Consider the following 26,209-nt stretch of genomic DNA (forward strand, 5'->3'; position numbering starts at 1 on the left):
GACTTGGCACTTTACATGAAACAATATCGATCGATTGACGCCTGTGTGTCTCTGTGCCACAAGAATGTCGAAATGATCTTCAAACTTCTGAATAAAACTGATAGGAAAAAAACTAAAGTTTTAACACAAAATTCGGTGCCAAATATTTCTTATTTCACGTGAGCTGAAGGATTTTGTGGAAGGATTGTTGATTCCTCGAATGGCAGTAAAAAAAGAAAAATGCTCGTTACTTACAGCAAAATCGGTCGTTCCTAGCATTGTCCGCAAGTAATCCTCACAAACTTTGGTATTTTTGCGAAATATAACACTCGCGATAACTGTTTTGGCTCGTTGCAATATCCGACATCAGAGAGCAGCCATTTTTTTCATCACCCCCGGACAGAGACAGTCGTTTCTATCGCGGTAGATTCGAACTATCCGCACACAACTTGCATTGAGTGATTTCTAAGGCCTTAACCTTAATTCAACGCGTTAATACTAAATTGTTGAGGTTATGAAGGGGTGATTTTTTTTCAGTGAATTGATTCAATTGTTATGAGAAAATACGAACACAACTCAAGTGATTTTAGATAAAATTGGGATCGTGCAAGTGTGCGTGGGGTACCGTCACGAGGGACGTTGGACTCTAAGTGTTTTTCTGTTGAAGTCCAATCAGAAATACTGAAGCTGTCTCTGTCACACACGTAATTGCTGTTCCATCCATAGATCGTGGAGAGTTATAGAGGGGCGAGGAGCATTCGTCGTGATGGTGGCAGCACTGTACACTCGCTTGGTAAAACAGATTAATATTATTGCTTCTCGTTGGAAGCAATTATTTTTTTAATGAGGCACCTGTTTTGCAGAATTTAGAATCTAATCAATCTGTTAGAATACTCGAGAAAGAACGAGGGGGATATGACTGATGTTCACTCTTATTTCTGGAACGGCCAACAGAGGGAGTTATTCGCTTTTTGCATTTTCGCAAATTTACGTGTCAAAATGTTACATATTTTTGACCGACTATGCACTTTTTTCATCGCCATGATTTCATCACCTGGGGATTTTCAGGCCTATTGACCGGAAATTACACCAAGTGAGAAAACTTGATGTCTCTTGTGCAAAAGCGAAAACGAGAAAGACTGAGAGAGAGAAAAACAAAAATGCAAAACCCATGGGGGCCAAATCTAGTGATATTTTAATTTGTAATGTTACTAGCACCGACTATCGATTGTCATTATTTATATCGTACGTTTCCTCTTCAGTCATCGATTCACTTTTTACATTTTACATTTTTACAGTAATGCAGAATGATAAGTTTAAGTTTAAGTGTTACACTATAAATTAAATAACACTAACTCTGTAGTATCCAAAACTATAAACAGACTAAAAATAAGTCATAAATCTATAAACGAAGAAACGCCAGGGCGGAAAAAGAATGCAACATAAAACTCATCTAATAAATGCTGTGCTCGCAGGTTAAAACCCGAGTGTCTCCTCCGTAAAAAATCAAATGAGAAAAAAAAATCGTCGATTGCAAAAATTAGATCGGAAAATTTATACTGAATTTTCATCAATTCCTCGTGAGGACAAGTGCGGGAAACACTTTAGATCGAATTAAATAAAAATCGCGAACTTGTAAAATTGCGAGCAAAAAAACTTAAACCTCCCAAAAAATTTCGGACAAAAATAAAATCGATAAAGAGTGTGGCAAGTGCAGAAGGGGGGGCGGTAGTGGTGGTTGGGCCGGTGGCGTTAATTCATCATCGAATAAAATTTTTTCAACTCCGTAACAACTAAATAAACGAAGAATTTTATGGGTGATTTTTGGTTAATAAAGTGAAGGAAATGACGGATAGTCAGCAGCAATTCTGCTTGCGTTGGAACAACTTTCAGGCTAATATCACAAGCCAGTTTGAAGCATTACGGGATGATGAGGATTTTGTCGATGTTACATTTGCCTGTGATGGCAGGAGACTCCAGGCACACAAGGTCGTACTATCAGCCTGCAGTCCGTACTTCAAGGAGCTGTTCAAGGTTAGAAAACATGTTTTTTCGCTATTATTACACGTCATAATTTTAATTATTTTCGTGTTACTGCGTGATTTGGCGAATTCTAGTGTGCATGAAATCCCACCCCATCAGTTCTATACCCCCATGGTCATCATCTGCTTCACCTATCTATATTCGCCAAATACAACCACTGGCAGGTAGTTCTCACTTCCATTCTGACCTCCAGAATTTCGTTCACTCGAAATAGCTCTTTTTTTCATCTACAATGTCTCTCTGTTGATAAACGTTCATTTATCGAGGCTAATGATATCATAGGTATTCTCCAGGTCTCCAGAGTTGTAGGCTTGATTTTTTAATTTTATTTAGACACCTAGGGCTGACAAGTGTTATTGATTTTTATGGTTCTTACGCTTTCATTTGGGATTTTAATGTTTTGCCAAAGAGGGAGAGCAGGAGTTGTTCAAGTGTCACCATAACCCATGTGATTATGTAAGAAGCAACAGTGTACGGTTAGGCTACTGAGTGCTCTTTTTATAGATAAATCCAGTTTACGTTCGAGTAATAACCTCCATCATTATATCATGAGTTTTTTTCTACTTGGACGTTTTTTTCGTTCAAAATTTTTTTTCGATCTTCCGATCGCTGAGGAACTTGAAAGTGATTGGAACAGATGAACCGGCGGTTTTTCAATCTCATGTTCATTGCTTATGGCATTCGAGGAGTTTTGTTTTGTTACTCGTCAATTGAATAATTTCCGCAATGTATTTGATAGGTATTATGTTCCCCGCTGAACTTATGCCAAATTGCAAACGCAATTATTTTCCAGATTAAGCCCAGACCATCCAGTCTATTAGGACATTTAATTGAGTCTATAAACTAGTTCGGATCTATTTTTTTACGTTAAAATTCCTCTCAGGAGTTCTGATTCTAACACCAAGGCTTCTCGTCACGGTATATTCCGACTGAATGTTTTCATTTTTTCCAATAAAAATAAAAACATTGCAACACCTATAAATATTAGATTTTTTGTCACATTTCATGAGAAAGTGGAGTGGATAGTGGAACTGAGTAAAAGATAATACTTGACAGGCGTACTGTCTGGATCCGCAATTTACGATTATCTTAATTATTTCAGGCCCTTAGATGACGAAACGAATCAATCAATCTGGCGACCAAAATCAATTTTTGTCAGTCAGTTCGCGAAGCGTTGCCTCACGTACACTTCGCGTCCACACTCCTCCTAATGTCAATTACAAGAACGTGAATATCAATCCGTTGCTATGCACGTCTCTTCTTCATTATTAATTCAAATAATGCTACAGTTACCCCTGAAATGCTCATGGACGATTTACATAGGGTTACTATGGACAGTTTTTCGATTTTTATTCCCGTTCTTATAACACTAAATGGGGATTCCTTAGAGGCATTGGAGTGGGAAGCTCTGTCGTAGGTAGAGTCGCGAATGTGTCACATGACTCGTCATATAAATCTGACGGTCAAATGACGAGGCATTGACGGAAATTATTGCCTCTTATTCGCACCGTAAGCATCGTATCGACAATAATGGTATATTTAAAGAGATTGTACTTACCCCCCTGGATGTGTCTTCTGCGCTGTCTCCTTTAATATTGCTTTTAGATGTTCGTTCTTATCTGGTTGACTTTACATTCACTGTGACGTTCCTTTTACAGACGAATCCATGTAAACATCCAATAATATTCATGCGAGATGTTGAATTTGAACATCTTCAATCGCTCCTGGAGTTCATGTACGCTGGCGAGGTGAATATATCGCAGGCTGAGTTACCCACTTTTTTACGAACGGCGGAATCTCTGCAAATCCGAGGCTTGACGGATTCTCAGAACAACCAGCACAGCAATGAAAAGGTACCCGAATCTGAATAGAATCCATTTAATTATTATATCGAAAATTTTTACTATCATGAAAGCCCACCGGATTTCTTGATGATTTTTCAATTATTCCATCACTCCTGACTGAAATTTTTACCGTCACTAGAATTCTTTGAAAGCTTTTAATAATTCTAATAATGTGTCCCAGACAACTGATTGTTCATTAATGTTTAAACATTGATTTTCACAAGCACTCGAAAAGCAACAACATACATGCCTTGAACAAGCACGGCCTGATCTCGCCAACGTTCGACGATGAGCGCAGTAAATCCCCACCGGCCTCGAGTCCACCACCTCTGAAAAGGCTGTGTAAAAAAAGTGATTCACCCAAAAATTCTAGTCCAGTGCCAGCAGTAACGCCATGTGCTACCAACACACCACGCACTCGTCCTCTCATCGAGCCACAAGTACAGCTCGACTGCTTCAAAGATCTCGATATAGTTGAGGTACTATCTCTGAAACAAAAAAAAATAAACATATAAAATTAATTCACAATTAAATTACTTGACTCTAGATACTTATTTTCATAAATAAACTATCAACAATTATTTTTCCTATTTTATAACTGAATCCTAACTCTTCAATTTTTAAGCTGTTGTTAAATTATAAATTAATGCTCTTTGCTTTTATTCCAGCCTAAAGTGGAATTGCCAGAATATGGGAGCGATGAAGATTTCTCACCGAAACAGGAAGTTAATGCAATCCCCGGGGGCTTTCTAAGCTTAGACGGTGGAATGGAGGTGTTACCATCGTACCCATCGTCCTATCAAAGTAATAAATCCCCCAAAAGATTGAATATTCACGACCCCTTATCTATAAAACCCTCAACTACATCCTAACATAACTTTTCAGGCAGTGGAATTGAGGGAGCACTACCAGGCCCATCACACAGTACCGGTGAATCAAATCAGGAGCAAGGTAAGTAACAGCCACCATTGTTCAATTATTGGTAGTGCGAGCACCATTACAAACAGCAACAACCTAGCCATTACATCACAATTTTGCCCAATGAAAAAAAAGAATATAATAAAATTGATGATAATAAAAAAAAATGAGTAAAATGAAAGAAAGATTTTTTTTTGTGCAAGAAAATACAAGGTGTGTGAGAGATAGGTGTGTGAAAGAATTAAATGATCAAGAATACTGATGAAATTACGGTTTGAAATGGTAAGCTCGTGTGTAGCTCGGTAGGGCTTGGTAGGCGGTAGGATTATCTTTTTGACATACGAAGGTCCTACAAGACCCTAAAAAAAGCCAATAGATACAACACTTTAATCCATTTCTCCATTTTCTTTTTTTTTATTATGAAAAAGACATTCTTTAGTCCAATGAGTGCAGTTTTTTGCAGCTACGTCAGCTGCGTTTGTATGAACGTTTTGAAAATATTTTTTTTTCTCCACGAGAAGCTCAGTTGTGAAATTAACCAATGCTGCCCTTACGTGTACATAGAATATATCTCAAATTAATTTTATGAACAACGAAAGCGAAATGCTTCAAAATTGAAATGGAAAATATTAATTGATGCTTATCATTGTTTAGACTATACTTTCTTCATCCATTCATGTTGTCATCATGTTTTTTTTGGCACACATTTGTCATTAAACTCTTACCTCATTCGCTTTATTATTCGTTTTACTAATAATACAAACATTTACCCTTATTGGTGATTTTTTTTGTTGTCTGTATATAATTTTTTCTTGAAGTTTATGGAACTTACTTCATAAATTCAATCCTTTGTTCCAGTAACCTTTTTTGTTGTTTATGAAGAAAATCAATTAGACTTTTTATTTCTACATCTTTCGCAAATCTCTAGATATGTGAAAATAGGAATGAAATTTTTTTTTCAAAAAAATCAATTGAAATAAGCAATAAAATTCTACTATTCTCATTGTTATAAAATAAAATGATATTGTTTTATCAAATATTCAAAATTAATCAAATCAATCTTAAACAATTGTACCGTCCAGGCAGCAAAAAAATAAATGGGTGATTTACTGCTGATATAATTGATCTTGTCTCGCTGGTTGTTGCTGTCCTGTGGTGGATTGATCCTACTAATGAATAAAAAACAAATCAAAAATAAAATCATGAATTCCTAAAATTTCAAAATTTGGTGACTAAAAAAATAAAATCAGAAATTAAACTCTTGCTGTGTTAAAGTTCTTTGCTAACCGTTTTCGTTGCTGTGGGCTGGCTATTAAAAATATGAAAATAAATAGAAAGGAAAAAAAAAGAAAATTACTTGGTGTCCGGTTAGAGCAAGTATGTGTGGTGTGTTGCAGCTGACCTGCGTAAACTGCACTCGCTGGACCCACGTCCCTGTCTTGTGTGCAACCGCATGTACAGTAACTTGTCAAATCTACGGCAGCACATGCGCCTCATCCACAATCCTCAGAGTGTCACATGCCCTATATGTAGCAAGTCATTCAAGACGAAGCTGTACTTAAAGCGTCATCTCGTCAGTTTCCACGATGTTAATCCATCGGATCGACAATTGCAAGAGGAAATATATCAGCATCAGCTCAAAGTACAAGTACAGGGACAATCAACGGCACAGCATCATCAACAGGTACAAAATGGTGTTGATACACAGCAGAGTAATGATTCAATGCAGAATGCAGCATCGCCTGGCTCACAACAGCAAAACTGTAATGATGATAGTAATGGCGGTGGTGAGGGAAAATTAAGAGCTTACCATGCACAAATTGGGGATAGTGCTTATCCTGTGGAGGTCATTCAGATCAATGAGTCCAAGAATTTTGGAAATATTGTTCAGTTTAATGCCTCTTTCTAATTTTCGGGTTGGAAAAAGTGATGGAATGTTAATGAATGAACATGTAGAAAACCCCCCTGGTTATTTTATCTTTAATTGTAAATCCATGACCAGTGGTAAAAGTTTATTGATCAGATTTCTGCGTAGTTATACCATTATCTTGGGATAAAATGAGTTCATCCACAATGAATTTATCAATTTTCAAATATTGCGATTCGCTTTTTTTTTTAACAAGTGTACCCAAAACGAGGGGTTTAGTTTAAATGTGAACTGTATTGCAACGCTGATACAAAATTGTCGGAGTATTGATTTTATCCCGCGGCGGAGAATCTCAAACTGGAGCTCCATAAGTTGTTGAATATTGAATCACATTTGTGGGGAGATGAATAATAGGAGAGAGTATGAAATAAATTGACAGACTATTTTAAAACTATTTTCAGGGGAAATAATTTTAGGCATTTCAACAGATCGGATTACTCTTTTTAAAGTAATTTGCATTGCAAATTTAGTTTGGGTTTTTTACATTTGATCCTACAATGTTTCGGCAAAATTATATCCAAGAAGTTAATATATGCAGATATTCGACGATCATTTGGCTTTGCTCCTACCACTACAGAATCAAATCTCTGGCCGTACGTTTCATTCCCAGAATTGGTAACTTTAATTTTTCCAAATTTGGTAAATGTGCTTAACAAAAACAAGTGAAAGTAATTCTTTCATGCTTCCATACATCAATTCATTCATTAACAAATCCTTTACAATTTTCGAAAGATAATCCTTTCGCCATGCGTTAAAATACTTATCAACTTCAACTGCATTTCCACTCAGTATGTGGATGAAATTCCATTATTTTTCGATACAAATTGCCTAGAATATGATTTGTGATAAAAAAAATTAGATTTCATTATCCTTGAGTTATTTTTTTTAAGTAACAAACTTGTGATTCAGTAGGGAACGTATTGGTACTTTTAGTCGATGACTTTTTTTATTGTATAGTCTTTTTAAAGTGATAAGGCTGATAATTGTGTATTAAGAAATAAGGAAATAATGCGGTCGGGAACCGATGAGAAAACACGAGACGCGACACATTCGAAATTTAACGCTCTGTGAGCTGAAAAAAAAATAGTTGCAAATTGAAAAAATTGCCGTAGCGCCCCCAAATGGGCGGAAGAATGTATCCACACGTTCCACTAAAGTTAGGTGTAAATAACAAATGTTTCGAGAGATTAAAATATATAAATAACAGGTGCGTGTGCTCGTGTGTAATGAATCGTCAATTAAGGTGACGAGATAAATGCGAAAAATTGCAAAAAATGAAATAAAATAAAAAGGAGAGAACGACTAATTAATGCCGTAGGTGGAGCAGCCATCCCACCACGTACTGATTAATATTTCCGTAAGCCAGATGAACAGGAGGAAAATAATAGCCGAGGAAAAAAAAGAAATAATGGAAAAAATGAAGAAAAACTTGTTGTTTCATTTGATTGCTATACAGTGTTACACAGACTACAGATATTTACAACAATATTATATTCTTACAGAGAATTATATTTACTTTAATGAATTTATTGCAGCGCGATGTGCGATGGGAAATGAAAATCCATAAAACAACAAACAAAATGAGAATTAAAAAAATGCAAAAATCACAAATGATGAAATAGAACTAATAATACCAGTGATGAAAAAAAAACTATATTTTTCACCGTCAATGCACACCAATATCGCAATATACAGCCAATCGAAATACAAGCTCAACAGAGTAATGATATTTATTATTAAAACAGTGATTGAAAAACAATGCAGATTTAATTAAAAGAATGAAATAAAATATAGATGAAAATAATCCGTATATTAGAGACAATGGATGAAAATTAGTGCTGACTGTTGTCAATATTTCATCATGTTCATTATATTATTCATAATGATATTAATTTTTTTTCGTTGGTTGCAGATTCTATAATGAATTTCATTCCTTATTCCGAACAGTGAAATAGAACAGAATAGAACAGAAATGGAAATTCTATTTTTAAAACTCATAGCTACATGTTATAACTCAATACAATTAATCATTAATCAACATCGATCGCAACAGTCAGCATTGAATTTCACCACAATAATTCCATAACCATAGTACCACCACAGTACAACTCAGGATGTTTTATATTATATTTTACAGATGACAATAGTTCCACAATACGAATTATTTTGAGAATTACAGTTGGAAACGTAAAGAAAAAGAACGACAAAATGAACATTTCTCTTCACCATTTTTGTACTTAAATTTTTAATTTCCGTAATACTCAAAATAGTTCATAATTCGGACTACCACGGCTCCCTTACCTCACATACAATCAAACTTTAAACAAAATGCAGATGACAAATATAAACTATTGATAATATATTTACATAAAAAGTGAAGAAAAAAAAATACTGTGAAAATGTGAAGAATAAATGCAGGAAGAATAATAACTTAACAATAGTACCAGAAAACCGTTCAAAATACTTTGCAACAACTGCAGAGTTGTTTAGAAAAACAGAAGATGAAACCGTTAACCAATTTTTTATTACCTGTTACTTACGTAATTAAGAATTATTGTTTTCTACCGCAGAAGAATAAAAAAGAATGAATAAACTAAAATGCACTATCGAATTGTATCAGTGAATCATAACACAATTTTGTTCGTTAATTAGGGAAATGCCCAGCAAACATTTTAGTACCGATCTAAGGGAATTAGATAATAAATGTTGCATATCATATTATAAATATTGTTATACATTTGCCAAGCAGTGTTTCATTGCAATTCCGGTAATCTCGGACGTTTATGAATCGTACCCAAGCATATAAAGCAATAGTAATTGAATAATTAACCTGAAAATGAATTTACAAATATCCAATAATAGTTAACAGCGAATCAATGACTGAAATGGCCTATACGACAACTTAATTTTTTTAAAGCCAATTAATAAAATGAAATAATTGATAGATGATAAAGTCGATGGCCGTGATAAGCGCAAGAGTGTCTGTACGATAATTCAATAATGGGAAAAATTATTTTTTCCTCACTCGTAATTTTTCTCCAGGTTCTTCAATTATAGAATCTTCTAGAACCACATGATTATACGGATCTGTGAAATCTATCTAATCATGAAGTATCGTTTGAAGAATTACAGTGATAAAAAATACGAAATTATAATTATCGTGCAATCCACTTGAAAAATAATGTATGATCACAATCTATTTTTTCATACCACAGAGATGCATCGATTATTTACAGATATTTAATAATAAACAAAAAAATCTATAATTAAATTAATTGTAAGACAGAGTTTATCAGCTGAACAATAAAGCCTTTAATTTTTAAAAGGGAAAACAAACAAACTGATGAAATACGTGTTAAACCATTCGATTCATTGTCCGAGATTGTCTTTTACTTTGGAACAGAGAATAATGATACAACACTGGAACAATAACATATTATCTGAAGTAATACGTTACAGGATTCTCCTCGCATAAAATAGTTGTTAATTAATCATTTTTCATCATTATGACAGAATGGACTACTTCGCTGGGCATTAACGTACACAACAAGCAAAAAAATAATAGAAAGTCTCAATAAGATCCACGATTAAAGCATAAAGAAGCAGGATTTTTTAATTTTTGTTGCGATGATTTTCTACAATTCCACATGGAAAAAAAAACTAATGGAAAAATCTTGAACAAGACACAACGACTCAAAAATTTCTTCACGATGAAAAACAAGCAAAATTCAATGCTCATGGAACAAAAAAATGAATCATCAGGAAGATGAAAAGAAAAAAAAAACCTGATATGAATAACATATTCAGCAAATCACGCGCAGCATGATAGATAGTTTTTGACGATATTTTTTTTTGAAATGTTAATTTTATTGCAGTCCAAATTTTGTGTTCCTTATCATTCGGAAATTCATTTACGAGATTAAGACTGCTATTTTCATTTTTTCCGAATGCAGTAAAAAAATTAAGCCGACTTTACACTCTCGATGAAAATAAATGAAAAATTATACGAATAATCATAAAAATCTTGAAAAACAATTGTAAACTGTATTTCTCCAATTTTTCTTTTGTATATATGTAAATTTTGCATTCGTATCGGCATTTTAGAAGACGTTATTCTTGTATTCGCACGCTAGTTATCATTATCAGAAAGGAATATCCGTAACTATGTAGGGAATAAGTTAGTGACAAACAAAAATTTAATCCTAACAACAACAATAAAAAAAAACAAAAATGATAAAAAAAAACCTTTTTGCATAATACGATTGAACTATATGTAATCGAAAACTGTAAAAGCTTATTCGGACGAGCGTAACATATTTAATTTTAATTCAAAAATGAATAGATAATTCATTAATTTTCTTCTAGTCATTTTGAGCTTTTTTTGTAACGAAATAAAAATGGGAATGTTGGGATTTATTCCGATATTCTCATAATCAGTATTCTCTGGAGAATATGTGCAGTCCGGATAAGATTAACTGATAAACTAATTCATAAGTTTAGAATTAATTTTTTTCTCACAAAATGGATAGATTTTAATGATTTGTTACTTTAACTCTGCTTGATATATTATTTGAAGATTTTTCCGAAGGTAATTGTTTCAATAGTGACTAGTTACTTAGGAAGTATGGAGCCGAAGTAATGACGAATCGAAAAATTCATAAAATGAAAAATTCACAAATTTTGGAATGATAAAAGAGACACTAAATTACCATTAAAAATGTAAATAGAAGTTTGGACAAAAGACGGGTGGAAACTGAGTAAAAATTAAGACCCACGAACTAATTTAGGGTAAAAAAATTGTGGGTAACTAAGCTCATAAAATCTCTTTTTGCTTTGAATTAGTCACGCTATATGTACTGGAATGTAAATCGCAAAAAACGTACATGAGAAAAAAAATCATCAAATATTTATTCAAAGACGGCATACCGAAGCAATTAATGTTTAAGTGACAAATTGGGATTTGGAAAAAGATTAATAGCTCTTTGTCCTATTAATCCCGATTTGTTTGTAATCGTACTAATTAGTAATGTAAGCAAGAAATTTTGAATGACTGAATTTTAAGGATACGAAAGAGGTTCACGTTTATATGTATTTTCATTGGTATAAAAAGAAAAAGAATAAAGAAAAAAAAATAACGAACGTGAAACCGATAAACAAAATGTTTGGAGCTGGGTGGTATTTCTGACCAGATAATCTGACAAGTTGAACCAGAACGTTCAGAAATGAAATTTTTAAAAAGTGAACAGGAGTGAAAAAAAAATCATGTGATTATTCGGAACTAGAAAACATGTGAGAAGACTGCGTAGATTTTTTAATTTAGTTTGCAAAAAGAGTTAAGAAGAACCTTAAGGTAAAAAAGATACTCGCTTAGAGTAGACGGACAAAAAATGATTCGTTTGTTAGCGGGAAATAAATTTTAAAAATAATAAAGAGGTTTGAATTAATAATTGTGATATTTTCGGTCGCACCGGAAAATGTATTTTTTTCGGTTTAATGTCGAATTATCTGAACAGAATGAGCTACACATCAAAAAAAAATTCAAAAATATCCGAAAAATGAGGAAAAAATCAGATTGAAAAACACACAGTGCAATACAATTTTCAGTTGCACCTCTTTCTTTATAAGAATTCTCATTCTAAAAATTCCAATTCAATTTGAAATGAAAAATTCAAGCATTATTAAACAAAAAAATGATAATTATCAGTATATAATGTATTTTACAAGTCTCACAATAATCACAAAAATTGGGTTCATAGATGGCTATAGTAAAGAAAACAATGATTATTCCCAATCGATATAATTGTAACCGTCAATTTGTATTAATTGTTCCTTGCCTTTCTATAACGTATAGTTATGTATCATTTCCTAGTCGAACGATCATATACCTACAAGCATCCCATAAATTGGGAATCATCCCGTCACTTCCGTTAGCACTGAGTTATATAAAAATCAACAGAAGGCAGATAATCACGACAGATCATTAAAAATGATCATAAAATGAAAATGAAAAATTCAATTCTACGGTGATGTAAATATTGACAAAAAAATAAGGAAAATTGTTAACTCCACTCATCAAAAAAGACAAGGCAAATATAACAGAAATGACGGAAACTTCATACAATATTCTATATTTTATTAAACGCAATGTAGATCTGTCATAATCAAATGTGTGTGATTAATTGTCGTATTATTATTCTATTAACTATCATTGCATCGTCATTTTTATTTTGGTATTATTGAAAATATTACACTATCGCTTTGAATTCCATTAGCATTCACAAGAGAGAAGCGAATGATAAAATCATGAGTGCATCATTTCATGTAAAAAAAAACGTTTTGAAAAGCAACTTGTGAAACAAAATTAAAACCTCAGAAAAACAAATTCATGCCGTAGTAAAAATCAATTCAATTGTCAAACCGCAATAACAATGCTGGTATTATGTTAATTCCTTTGTTTAATATAAAATGCTAACATTCTACAAATAATAAACCAACACCTTTTTGTCCGCTAAAAAATACAATGTCTTATTATTCTTGATCACGATAGGATATAAAAAAATCTTTCTTTCATTGTTCTCTCAATTAAGAACAGGTCACCAAAGTTTCTATGCCCCTCAACTTATTCATATGCCTTCATTAATAGTTGTATCTAGTGCCGTAAGTAGAGTAACGTAATTATCTCATTAGTCTTTGTGGAAATTGGGGAGTAGGCTATGGTGTAATATTCTAGGAGCAGCGTATGTAAGGGACATATCAAGTGAGTCAAATCACTTCTCCAATATTGACAATGATTCCTTTGGAAATTACAAATGGGGGACGTAAAAAAATGTTTCCCAATATTTCGTAATTTTATCTAGTGCTCTATTGTTTATTATAACTAGACTTATCTACTATATTCTAGGATGAGTTAGGAATAAAATCCTTGTCTCTGTTTCGTTGAAATTCCAACATTTGTAATGTACCTCTCCTTCTATTATTTGATGACAGTTATTAGTTGGAAACAAATGGATTTTCGGGGTGGGCTGCTCTCCAGTCTTCCTTAATGATTTTCAGCGGAGCCATCACGATTTATCACTGCCTAGACCACATCAAAATCTGTGCGAGTTGTTTGGCAATGAGTTTCTTTCGGATCTTGTTGTTGAATCCCGTGATTTCGAACTTACTTTGTCCCGTCATAGGTCCCCTTCTCATGCACAATCTTTGGATAAAAATCCAGTCTGTCTTCCCCAGCTATTTTTCCCTGACTCAATCTGCCTGTTGAGTGGCACGTCAGCAAAAGATGATGGTGTGTCCTTATAGATTCAGCTTTTTTTCCTCCAGTTTTCTAGTGGAAATTTATTCTTTCCGCGATCTCCAATGTTTGGCAATGGGCCCCAGCATATGGTTGTCATGATGTTCGGCGATTCTGATTCCGTCTTCATTATTCTTAATATTCACTACTCTTCGTGCACATAGCCCATAAATCCACTAAATTTGACCCTGAGATCACATTTAGATCTCATCAGATCAAGGTTCCAATAGATAATCGATAGTAGCAGTTTGGTCTATCGGTACCGAGACTAAATGGCCAGAGAGAGAGAGAGAATCTAGAGATCGAAGGTGTAAAGTATTGCCATCGAATCATAAATGTCATGATTTCCAATAAATTGAAGTATTAGCTGAAGTATTTTGAACCAAAGCCGGATCAATGCCAACCTAACTGCATGGCCGCTACTTTTTTAAACCAAGCTTTCATGTTTGTTTACATTACACATATATACTATTTGCATTCCCCTTTTCCTTCAATAAAACAGGTGCATCAAGAAAAGAAATGTGAGTTTGTAAAAAAAAGCGTTGTAATTTTTAAACCGCGCGGTAACTGTCGTCGGTGGCACTAGTGAACGTATATTTTTCTTTTTTGTAACAAAGAGAAAAAAACGAAATGGTCAGGAGGATATTGGTTCAGACAGCAGTGGGTCATTCCTACTTCAATCTATCCCTACTGGGTCAACATATCTCAGGAGTTGAGCGAAGTGAACGACCGGTTTCTGATTTTTATATTTTCTGTTATCAGGTAGAAAAGCTCGTCGTGGCAGGCCACGACTTGGCACTCCAAGAGGTAGGTCATCACCATCCAGAAATGAGTGGCTACCGCTTGGTCCTCTAGACATGAGTACAACACCACCCACACTGCCCGCATTCCGTGGATTCGAGGAATCGTCAAGCGATGGGGTGGTAAGATATTAAGCTCATTTCAACTATAGGTCGTGCATCACGTCGTGCAGTAAACGCACGTCGCAGTATAATATTTTGTTATTAAGCCCGGGAGCGGTGATTCATGCTTCAGTAGTTTTTCTTTTACCGACTAATATGGAACAGGGATTCCTCTTTCATAACGCAGGAAAACCATCAAAACACGGTGAGATACGAACGAAAGTGACCGCATATGATGAAACACCCTCCCACCCGCCCCCAACGCCTCCTCATCTTCCTCACAGTCTCGCCTTCCTCACCGGTGTCAGATGGGAGTTAGTCTCGAGTGTTTCCATTTTACAATTTAACATTTTTTGTCGTCTGCCAGATTGGACGATATTTTGTTTGAATGAAAAATATCCAATAAAGGCTGGATGACACTTAGCGCCGTTTAATTACAATGAATGGCTGTAATTACCTGCCGCCAGAAGGTTCATACAAGCGCCTTATCGTAATACTATTCACCATTGAACAAATTAAGCGCAAAACTACAACGTCAGAGTGGATAATTAATCATTAACTTGCGATATACTTTCAAACATATTTACAGGTGCATTTGGGCGAAGGTATAGCTGTATGTGAGGAGCAATTGAGGGCGGTGAAGTGGAGTGATTACAGAAAATTAACGAGGGGTCTTGCGGCGATACTTTTTAGTCCAACGGAATTAGCTACCTGTTCCGTCACAGGCCAACGATGGAGTCGAGCTGGTACAGCAACAGAGAGACCTGTCAAACCTGCGCTTGATCGCGCTAAAGTTCAAGCCATAATATGTACGTTTCTTCTGACTAATATTTGCCTATCGCATTCAATTATCGCACTCGTGAGTTGCCAAGTGAAGTGAATGAAAACCGTGATACTGTGACATTTGAAAAATTGCAAACTTCTGGCTTTGACACTTGGAATTATTCTACTTTATTCGCCTTTTCATGTTTCTGAATTCAGATTGAGTGACTCTAGAATACAAAAAATATATCGAATCTGTTGAATGCATTTACAGCAGTGTAAAATATGGCAATTGAATAGTCGGGTGTAACAGGGGACTGTAATTGGACTTGCATGTTTGACAATGCTTATATAATAACTGGCCGCGTTGACGATAATATTGTGAACAATTACGGAGACGCACGCGAGAACGTTTAGAACGAATAATGTTGACTATTATAATTTACATGAATGTAGGCTACTACTAACTGCATGATGTACTAGTAATACTGAGAGTAACATTCAAAGTAATCTTTAATGAGACTACGGAGAGAGAACTTCATAATTAGACCAATTCGCGTTAATAGTTTTTGCATTGTAATGAAAGTATCATTGTTTATTTTTCAGCCTATGTAACGTCGAGATTTCCATCCGTGGATGTCAGTAGTGTGAAGCAAGTCCTAGCATACAAGTGTAAAGAGAATTCAACTGCTCTCAAAATGAAATCCATCCGGTACATCTGGTGAGTCTAATCTCATTTTTTATTGCCGACAATTTTCCACATTGATTATGTGGCAACCAGGGAGAATGGCCAATGCAAGTTGTACTTACCTACACTGCCTTGTCCCCTCCTCGTTAGGAAACTTTGCGGTGATTAACGTGGTCCTCACAGCTTTTATTAAATACTTGTGGGCCGCAATTTATTACTCTGGACACTCAGATCAAATGCCAAATCAAATGCCAAGTCCCGCTCTCCCTCGATCGGATCTGAAAATTTAAGACTTCTCATTAGATTACCCTTTGCAAGAAGAAATATACAAACAGAAGACATACATCCGCCGAGAAAGGAAGAGGATTGTACATGAAATGGGTCGAGGTGGAATTCATAAAAAAAAGTTAAGGGAGAGTTCTTGGTGGATGTACCGATAGAAAAAAATCGAGGAGTGAGTGTATTACATGGGAGTGAGCATTTCACACCTTGCTATGAAAAAAAAACCATGGTTTACACAGCTCCATAAATTCCCCCAGATAACTATCTCACGAGTGAACAGAGCCAAAGCCAGGCATTATAATCTTGCTGGGTCTTTAAAAAGAGTGGGTATTGTGAGATCTACTGCTTGCAGTTATGGAAATCCTGAAGAGGATCTAAGCCATATGCTCTGGCAATGTTCCGCATATGAGATGCGCCGTCCGGTGCTCCTGTCTAGTTTACAATGAAAAAGTTCCCCTTATCCGGAGATTTTTGTTCAGACTTCAACAGAATATTACAACTTATAAGTGCCTTTTTAACTTGCTCCGGAGTGGGTATTTAAGCTTCAAGTAAATTACCCAGAAACGAAGAATAGAAAAAATAGTAAAAGGTCCAGTAAAACTAGCCGGTTATGTATGCACTCCGCATAATAATATTTTAAAATTTTCCAAAATCCAATTAAGATACCATAGACAATAAAAAACAATCTACTGGCTCCGGTCTCGAAAAATTCGGTATCCCATACTCTCAGCGATAACAGTGATGAGAAAAAAAGGAATGCTTTCTGTTATAGCGAGAGACAGGACACAGATTCTTCACCTCGAGGCGAAACTGAGGATAAGTGAGAGGGGGCATTGGGTGCATGTAGGGTGTATCCTTCCACCCTCATGCTACGTCGCGTTCTCCCACACCCTCACCACCAGTTTCGACATAGGAGCTTAGTTCCCGGGATGTTCCATTATCATTACTTCAATAATCATCATCGTCGGGGTCATTACCAGTCGGAGAAGCTGCTTGTTGTACGTACAACAACACTGAAAACCTTCACAACAAAATCTTACTTGAAAGTTGACTAGGCAAATGATTTTTAAACATCAACGATTACTTTCCAACACCTTGGTTAGTTGAATGAGAATGAACAAACGAAAGCGCAATGAAATTCTTTCCCGAACTAGTAAATCAATTATTTAGTCAAATATTGGTTAATCGCATTGAGGCCACTGAGAATTTCTAAAAGCTGGATCGTACTATGATATTTGAAGGGCCAGTTGATGCAGCAAAAACGGTCCTACGATTAAAAATAGAAAAAATCAGTGGACTGAAACGAAAGAATTATTACTTTCTGCTTTATAACGGCAGAAAAAAGCACCTAGTGTTCACATAAAAAAGTAAACTAATAAAACCGAGTTTCTGGAGGTAAAAACTTTGTATAATCGGACTACATCAAAACCCCAATAAAAAGTTAATTCAGGTCTTTCACGTTCAACGAGACAGAAATTAGAATATCGAGCGAAACATTATAAATATCCTTTATTAAAAGTTGTAAGTTATTTTATTCACTCAGTACTATCAAGCAAGGCTTCACTAAATTGGACCGTTAAAAAGAAGAATTTCCTGAACCAATTTGTTCATTCCAATTCCACCAAAAACATCAATTTTTCTTCCCAAAGCTGCAGAAAGTAGTCGTATGGAAATTCAAAAAAAAATATATATATGACAAACTCGGATACATCGTAAAGCATGAACCCATGCGATGAGACTGTGAACAACTCCTCTAGTATAGACAAGCCTGAGCGATTTAAAACGGCCAAATAGAAAGTGAGTGGCTGAAAGAACATGAGAAAATAGCTGAAAGGACTACAGTGAAGTAAAAATGGGAAGGGATCGCTTCTACATAATTTTATCAGTAGCCTCAAGCATAAGGGGCGAATCAGTTAAGGAGCAATAGGTTGTAATATATCGTGTTGACAACGGAGACAGGTAAAAATACAACTGGTGAGAGTACAAAACTGTCAACACTGATGAAAATAATTAAAGGACAAAGGAATGAGAAACTTCGATATAAAACAAGGCCAAACCCGATTGAATTTGTTCGATTTAAGTTCTAGTTATTGGCTGTGAGTGACCAACCCCGGTTCTTGAGCAAAATAAATATGATGGATAAGGAAGTGACTACACAATGAAGATGAATAATTAAGGGAAAATGTAGTAAAGAGATATATAGATGTAGATTAGGAGGAAAAAAGATGAAGGGTATTGAATGCTTTACAAAGGTGATTAGAAACGTATACATTAATATAACGATGGTGACGTAGCACTCGGGGTATCAACCCATCCGGGATACAAGGGTAGACTTGCTATAGAATTATTTAAACTATTGAATGAAACAGACGTAATAAAGTAAAACTCATACATATATACATAGTTACACCTGTGTATACACGATTATGGAAAAAATGCAGTTCTGTTCGCAGTCAACGATATATTGAGTACTGATGAAATTAATCCATAGAAAGAAATTATTTAAAAAATGAAAAATGAAAAAGAAAAAAAAAGCTACTTATAAATGAATATATTTAGATGAGAAAAAACCTTATATGTATATTATTTGTTGGGAGATCATATTATATTACGTCGGATAATATTTAATATATCTAGAATATTTATTTGTTGATTTTGTGGTGATATAGAGAGGTATAATATCATAAGGAATTAAAAGAAACAACGTTTACGTAGGAAAGGAACCATTTTTTCTTTCGGCTGTCGCTGAAACAGTCGAGGTGTCGACGGAGAATGGGTCAATTGAAATGGCCTAAATAAATCGATAAAAAAAATTCGAGATAAATTGAAAACGAATACCAACTTCTTTTTTTCTGCGGGAGACATTGGGACTATTTACCCAGGTCCCCACATACTTTAATTTTGAATTATCAAATTTATGTTTTGGTATATTTATTTTATGTTATTGACTTTTTTCTCTCTCCGATGGATCATTTGCACATATAATGATATACGAGATTTAATATCACATCAAGCTTCTGAGGTTAAACACACATGACCAAAATGTAGGAATAATTATTTCAGGTCTTCTCATTTTAATCGATTAGAGGGCGATGTTCAGAATTACGTGACATATTTTACCAAATGGAGGACATCCGTTGAAATCGCGGGGGAAAAATTGTTGTGAAAATACATGTTCGAATTATTTTGAGGGCTTTCTTTCTCCTTTGGGATATTACCGAAAATTATCTGTTGCCCCGAGAGCTTGAAAATTATCAGGAGCTTCCCCGGTTGATTCGTTGCAAACAAATCGAGGTGTTCGAGGTTGCGTTCTACAGGCTAAAAAGTTTCCATCAGCATTTGAGACATTCATTCGTTCCCCGGGAGGCTTGAGGGAAATTTTCCGATTAATGTTGACGGCCGAGGGGTGTTGGGTGGAGGAATTCACGGAACGATGGAAAATTATTCGAGAGCGCAATTGAGTCCAGCGGAAGTTCGTCCTATCAAAATGTTCAATTGAGTAGAAATGAACGAAGAGCTACTACGCAATTACCAGGTGCAATTTCCACAAGGTCGAGTGCAATTTTTGAAAAAATTTTATAACCAAAGAGTGGAGTGAATTTGAATATTGCGTTGTGATTGGCTCATATCCAATCCAGAGAAATTGTCAGAATAATACGGTATTATCTCTCGAATGCGCCTGGTTCATTTATCAAAATTCAAAGGAAGGAAATAATTACTGATATAGATGAAATTTATGGCATTGTATACTGTCGCTTGATAGATGAGGATCAGAAGACTAAAAATAGTTATCGGAACAGTAGTATTTTTCGGTCCAACTTTGCTGAAGGCCACGAATCTGTCGGTGGAAATTCTAGAAGGGGAATACCAATGGAAGTGGAGATGATCTGCTATGAATAAATTTTCCAATCCCTCACCGGTGGGACCCTTATTCATGAAGCGTAATGTCCTGAATACAACTCGAATTTGATTATTTCTAATGATTGGAAGGTTACGAAACCAATACCTTATTGAAGTGACAGTATTCCGATTTTAAATTTTGATTTCCCGTTGTTGGCATTCGTCCTAGATTTGAAAAAAACTCGATTGTGAAAGTAATCATTCACCTTCGCGCTTACATTCAATCTATTGACAGAAGAATTGACTCTCGTTATATTTAACTTTTTTCCGCCTGGGATATCGCAATTTGTATCCACTTGCATTGAGGTTCGGCTTTTGTTATTGAAAAACTAAATTCAAAAGGGAAAAAATTCATAAAGAAAAGTGATGTCTTGTCTCTCTCGGCATTGAACTTATCTACACCCCCGAAGCGACCCTCACCCTTCCCTCAACACATTTAAAAACCCTTTATCGGCTAGTAAATCAATCATACGGTACCAGTCTACTGGTCAATCACGTTGTTGCAACTTATAACGAAATTAAAATTAATACAATTGGAAACACCTCGACTGTTGAGGGGCAGTAATTTGTTATGTAGGGACCTAGACAAAGCCAATTGAAAGAAGTACACTTGTAAATAGCCAATTTTTCAATACTGAAGAAATTGGAAGTTTGTTATTGTTTTACAAGCTGAGGTATTTGTGATAATTAAGTCGTGTCTTGTATGATAGACTCGACTCCACAGTACCGCGCGCCTAAACATTTGCAAATATTATACAATTAGAATGACGAGTAGTGAATAATTAGCATAAATAAAAACAGCAGGCCTGTGATCCTCAAAGAGATCAAAATATTCATTAAGAGAGAGTTAAATAAACAAGTACAATGAACTATGTTTTTTGAACTCTTTGAGACTTTACAGCTGGTAATTTCATAACGATAAGGATACTTACAATTTGTATTAGAAAAAAAAACAAAATACAATACCAAAATAGTTTACCAACGAAGTTAAAGAGAAACAAAAACATGGTGAATGATAGGAAAAGAAATATGAAAAGAAGAATGTGTGAGAATTGTTGTACGATTAAACGTAGAGGTCATACAGTGATACTGGAGATAAGTGACACGAGTGAAGGCGTTTATTAATCTAATTAAAATACACCATATTTTTTTTTGGTTCTTTGAGGAGTGATGGTTCGCTCTAAATAAGTAACGTACTCCATGCCTTACAAACAGTAGACTATACAGTTATATGTAAGCGTTTTTTAGGTAGAATAATGGATGGTAACTAGTGGTCAGTGGTACCAGCGTTTTTCGAGATTCATTATTTTTTTTGTTGCTTTATTTACGAACCTGTTTCAACGAAAAGGAACAATATTAATTAACTGGAACGATTGCTGTTCTTTCTACATTTCCGATGTGAATGTAATTCGGGAATTTCAACCGCTGAGGAAGTTATAAAGTTACGATTTGGAAAGAATGGAATTGTTGGATATTAATTGATATTTTTTACACAACAACCCTTTTTACATTCTCAAAATGGTAGCAGTTGCAGTATTTGAGGTGGAAGTGTAATACACAAAATTTTGGTCAGGGCAGAAGAGGAACAGGGAAGAAGTCAATCAAATCGATTCAATTAAGTCAATAAAGTCAATTCAAGGAGGGGAACGCGACCAAGTTTATAAGAACTTAGGGATTGTTAATGGTAGGTCTTATGGGTCTTCATGCATGCACCAGTAATGTTGATAACATTGTTCGGATAAAGAGATCTCGTCAGCGTGGGAAATAAAGTCGCGAGTGGAGATGGGAATAATTAACATTCATTTAAATGGCAAATTTTTTTTCTCTGGACAAGAAGAGTCTCTAGATATCCAAAAGAATTTACTACAGACATAGAAAAGTGTCTGGCTATAATAGAAAGATCCCCTAAGGCAGCAATATTACAATTGAAAAATCGCTACACGATTGGAATCGATAGTATCTTTTGACAGATCGGTGAGAGGTTTTGTTAACTACACACGCTTTTAAATTTGGTCATCCTTCTTGGTACCTTCTCGGGTACCATTTGCCTTCGTTAAGTGCTCCACAACCCCCATGAATCATAAAACACTTTTACACCCTCGTACGGCAGTATATTATTCTTCGGGAGGAAAATTAAATCCATTTTGCCGAGGACACCGGAAAAATTATCCGCAGGTTATATTTGTGTACGCTCTACAAATTTCTAAACCGATTCAATCTTATATCTTTTTTCTAGTTCACGAAAAAATCAACGGAAAGTATCACTGACTATCAGTTATTGTAATTTAGAATTGAAGGTGATAAGGTTTAAATACGAAATAAGAGAGGAAAAGAATAAATTCGTTCTGGTGATTGTCGGAATTAGTATCTCGAGCACCGGTTTTCAAACTTACATAAACTGAACATCTAGTAACCACCTGTATACTTATTAATAATTTTAAATCAATTATTGGGACCCATGAAATCGATATTTGATCAAAAAACCAAAAATCCAACTCATCTTTTGAACCAAAAAAATCGCATGGCAAAAAATGTACAATGAGACAATTGGAGACATTATGATTAGTTGGAAAAAATTAAAGCAAGACATTGAGAGTTATCAGTGCCTCCAAATTGTCTCCATGGAAGTTAAAAAAACTGGAATGTCATAAAATTTGAATTCACCCGACCTTCCTATTGTCAAAAGAACAATAAAACGTAATGATGAATAAATACTGGTCAGTTCCACATTCTGTTGATTGAATTGTTACTTAAAATTGATTGAAATGCACAGCGATCATTATAAAAATAATAACGAAAATCACCGTTAATTCCCCTGCCACCCTCCTCCATAGGATATGTATAGCGAAATATGTATTTACAATAGTCATAGAACTCATTAGAAAAATTCCGACGATGGTTAAGAAAATGTTGAGCTGATAGAGAACAATACAGTGTAAAGAAATAAACAAAAAATAGAACTATAAACGAGTGAGAAATGTTCTTTTCCTTGAGCTTGACTAGAAGAAGGAACGTCAAATGTCAAAAGGGATTTAGGGGAAAGAATGTATCAGAAGAATATATTAATCTTTAACGCACTCGTTGGTAAATGCTGTTTACACCTAATGTGATAACATATCTCGCATTTGTCTGAAATACCATTTGTCAACTGGTATGTTAATACGAGTTATTCCATCAGCCTGTTAAGCTTTCGATCATTACGATAAATCATTTCTTTCCAAGCCAATTATCATGATGAAAGAAACAAACATTAATTTTCACACACCTTTACCTCTCGGTCTCTGTAAAATCAATTACCACATATCTGACGGATTTCCATTTTCATTCATTAATTTAGAAATTCGAAAATAATACAACATGTTATTTATAGATAAATTCAATCCAAACATGTGATTGATTCAGTGATAATAAAATGGCAGTGTGATAGTTACCGATTACAAAAAACAAATGACGTGATAATAACAAATATTATTTATATTTGATCATTGTTATTGAATAATTTCAATTGTTCCTTCGGGATTGTGATAGGGAGTGATTTACAGAGACTATCGACATTTATTTTTATTCTTTCCCCATTCTCTTGGTATATCGTTGCATTGTACCGATTTTATATCGACGGAAGTTATAGAGTCAATACAGATATTGAGTAGTTTTGTGCAAGAAAAGGGTCGACGTTGCCAGAAACAACCGAAAAATGTGTCATTGGAAATTATTAACATTTTTAAACCTTCACAAGATAAAAAACACTGCGGCAAATTCTTCGATTCATCATAGAAAACAGTCGTCCCCTTCTCGTACAATATATCTCGCATATAAATGTATATTAATATTATGTGTTTTACTTACAATAAGTTTGTTTTTTGTTCTCTCCAACTGTTTATTTCCACTCTGTCAAAACACTTGGACGTCTTCATTCTTCCCTGTGAAATAAATCATCGGGTGATAAGAAAGGAATGTAAATAAAGGATGATAACAAATAAATAATTCACTCAAGTTCATTTCCTTTTTCGACTAATAAAATTGTTGTATGACTCATATTCCTGTTATTGAAATTGCACTGTCATTATTAGTATTCGGCCTGTGCTGTAATATTTTATTTACCCGGTGGAGATTTATTTTTATACACGCGCATTTTTATTTTTTCATCTACAGCAGAATTCGTCGGACAAAGGAAAACTTTTCAGTCTGTGATGATATTCACTGTGACGGAAGGAAACCGTGAGATAAAGGATGGGTAATTGAAACTCGTGAATGCACTGAATTCTTGGAAAAATGAATGATAGGTGTGAGAGGGGGGAGGGGGTAGTATGTGATTTTATAGGGACGGTAAGTAGAGGGTAGTGAGAAGTACAGCAAACTAACTCAACTCATAAACCGACTGCTATAATCCCAGTGATACATCTATTTTTTGCTATGAAAGCCCGGCAAAGGGTCGGGGCGGCATTGGGGGAGCACAGCCCCCGGTCGAATGGAATCCTTCCCACTCTACTATATGAAAAACTAAAAATACTCCAACAAAATAGAATTACCTCACGGCAAAAAAATTACTAAACAAATTTAATCAAAACATTGATGTCTCTTCGCGGTTTCGCCCTCACGAGACAAAAAATGCAAAAGTAGTGAAGCTCTAGAATTTTTTGATACAATCAAAATCCACTCAACTTGGAATATTCTTGTTGTTTAGTGCATAGTGATATACTAGCTCCATTAAATTATTTACTACGGAAATAGTATCACTCACTTGGTGAAATAACTAGGTGCACGAGAATATAAGGGGTAGCTTTATGGTGATGAAAAATTTATCAAAGTAGTACGCCATTATAACTTGGGAGACACTAAAAAGACCAAGTTCTTCAGGTGAGGAACATCAGGAAAATGGGTCGTACACCCTTCTCTGGTTTCTATCCGATTGTTTGTTTTATCCACACTAATAGTCTTTTAAACTATTATCTTCAACTTTAGTGAACAACTCAACTTCCCAGCAGAGTGGTCTCGTTGACTCTACATCGAAGGCTGTAATCTCCCCCGAACATTATCCAGTGGCTGTAGTCTCCCTTCGCTAATGATGTTACTTGATTTATTTATTCTGTCTATCTTTGAGCGATATAATTGATTCGTTGTACGACAGTTCCGTCCAGCACGTATGATTTCATCGGGAGTAATAGTGTAGTCAATGAAACTACCTTGTTTGATATTTATCTTCCTCTCCACACGCAAAACCGCACCCAAAAAAGCTGAATAGAGAGGTGCGAATCAATTCACTTGATTGTTTATGGGTATTAATTCTCTAGGCCAGAACAATCATAGCTTGCGTGCTTACGCCATCCTTTTTTGACCCATCAACACGTGATGAAAAAAATCGTTCGATGCCCGTGAGAAAGATATAATAATTTTTGGCTTATGGGTACGATATGTTCTGCAAATATTTTGACAACAATAATCAACATCTCGGGGTTTACCATACGAGTTAAAAAACCGAAGGAAATTTTCCTGACATATGCTATTCCATCGCTAATGTGAGAGTTTCTCAAGAACGTCTACCTGAAACAAAATCTCTACCCTGAATTATGTAAAACTCTATTGTCTCCGTTTTGGAACAAAGAACATTAAATGGCAGCCCCAATTTCTCCAAGTAGTTCTACAATTCATTCTTCATTCTTTCGGCATTTAACA

The 26,209-nt window shown here is 35.0% G+C and overlaps 1 protein-coding gene across 2 annotated transcripts; it reads left to right on the forward strand.

Annotated features, from left to right (window-relative positions):
- The first annotated feature begins 1,211 nt into the window (after positions 1-1,211).
- Positions 1,212-24,520, forward strand: LOC135160501 (protein abrupt-like). Of its 2 annotated transcripts, XM_064117104.1 has the most exons (9): positions 1,215-2,013; positions 3,681-3,875; positions 4,091-4,345; positions 4,535-4,670; positions 4,752-4,817; positions 14,765-14,925; positions 15,494-15,713; positions 16,273-16,387; positions 17,409-24,520. In XM_064117104.1, exons 1-9 carry the CDS (start codon positions 1,825-1,827, stop codon positions 17,458-17,460), a joined length of 1,389 nt encoding a protein of 462 aa, XP_063973174.1. In that variant the 5' UTR covers positions 1,215-1,824; the 3' UTR covers positions 17,461-24,520. The 2 variants fall into 2 exon arrangements, with proteins under 2 accessions (XP_063973175.1, XP_063973174.1); XM_064117105.1 differs by lacking the exons at positions 14,765-14,925; positions 15,494-15,713; positions 16,273-16,387; positions 17,409-24,520 and adding an exon at positions 6,182-13,232 and having other exon boundaries at positions 1,212-2,013.
- Positions 24,521-26,209: the final 1,689 nt, after the last annotated feature.

Source organism: Diachasmimorpha longicaudata, chromosome 3 (assembly GCF_034640455.1).
Source record: "Diachasmimorpha longicaudata isolate KC_UGA_2023 chromosome 3, iyDiaLong2, whole genome shotgun sequence".
NCBI classification, from domain to species: Eukaryota; Metazoa; Arthropoda; class Insecta; order Hymenoptera; family Braconidae; genus Diachasmimorpha; species Diachasmimorpha longicaudata.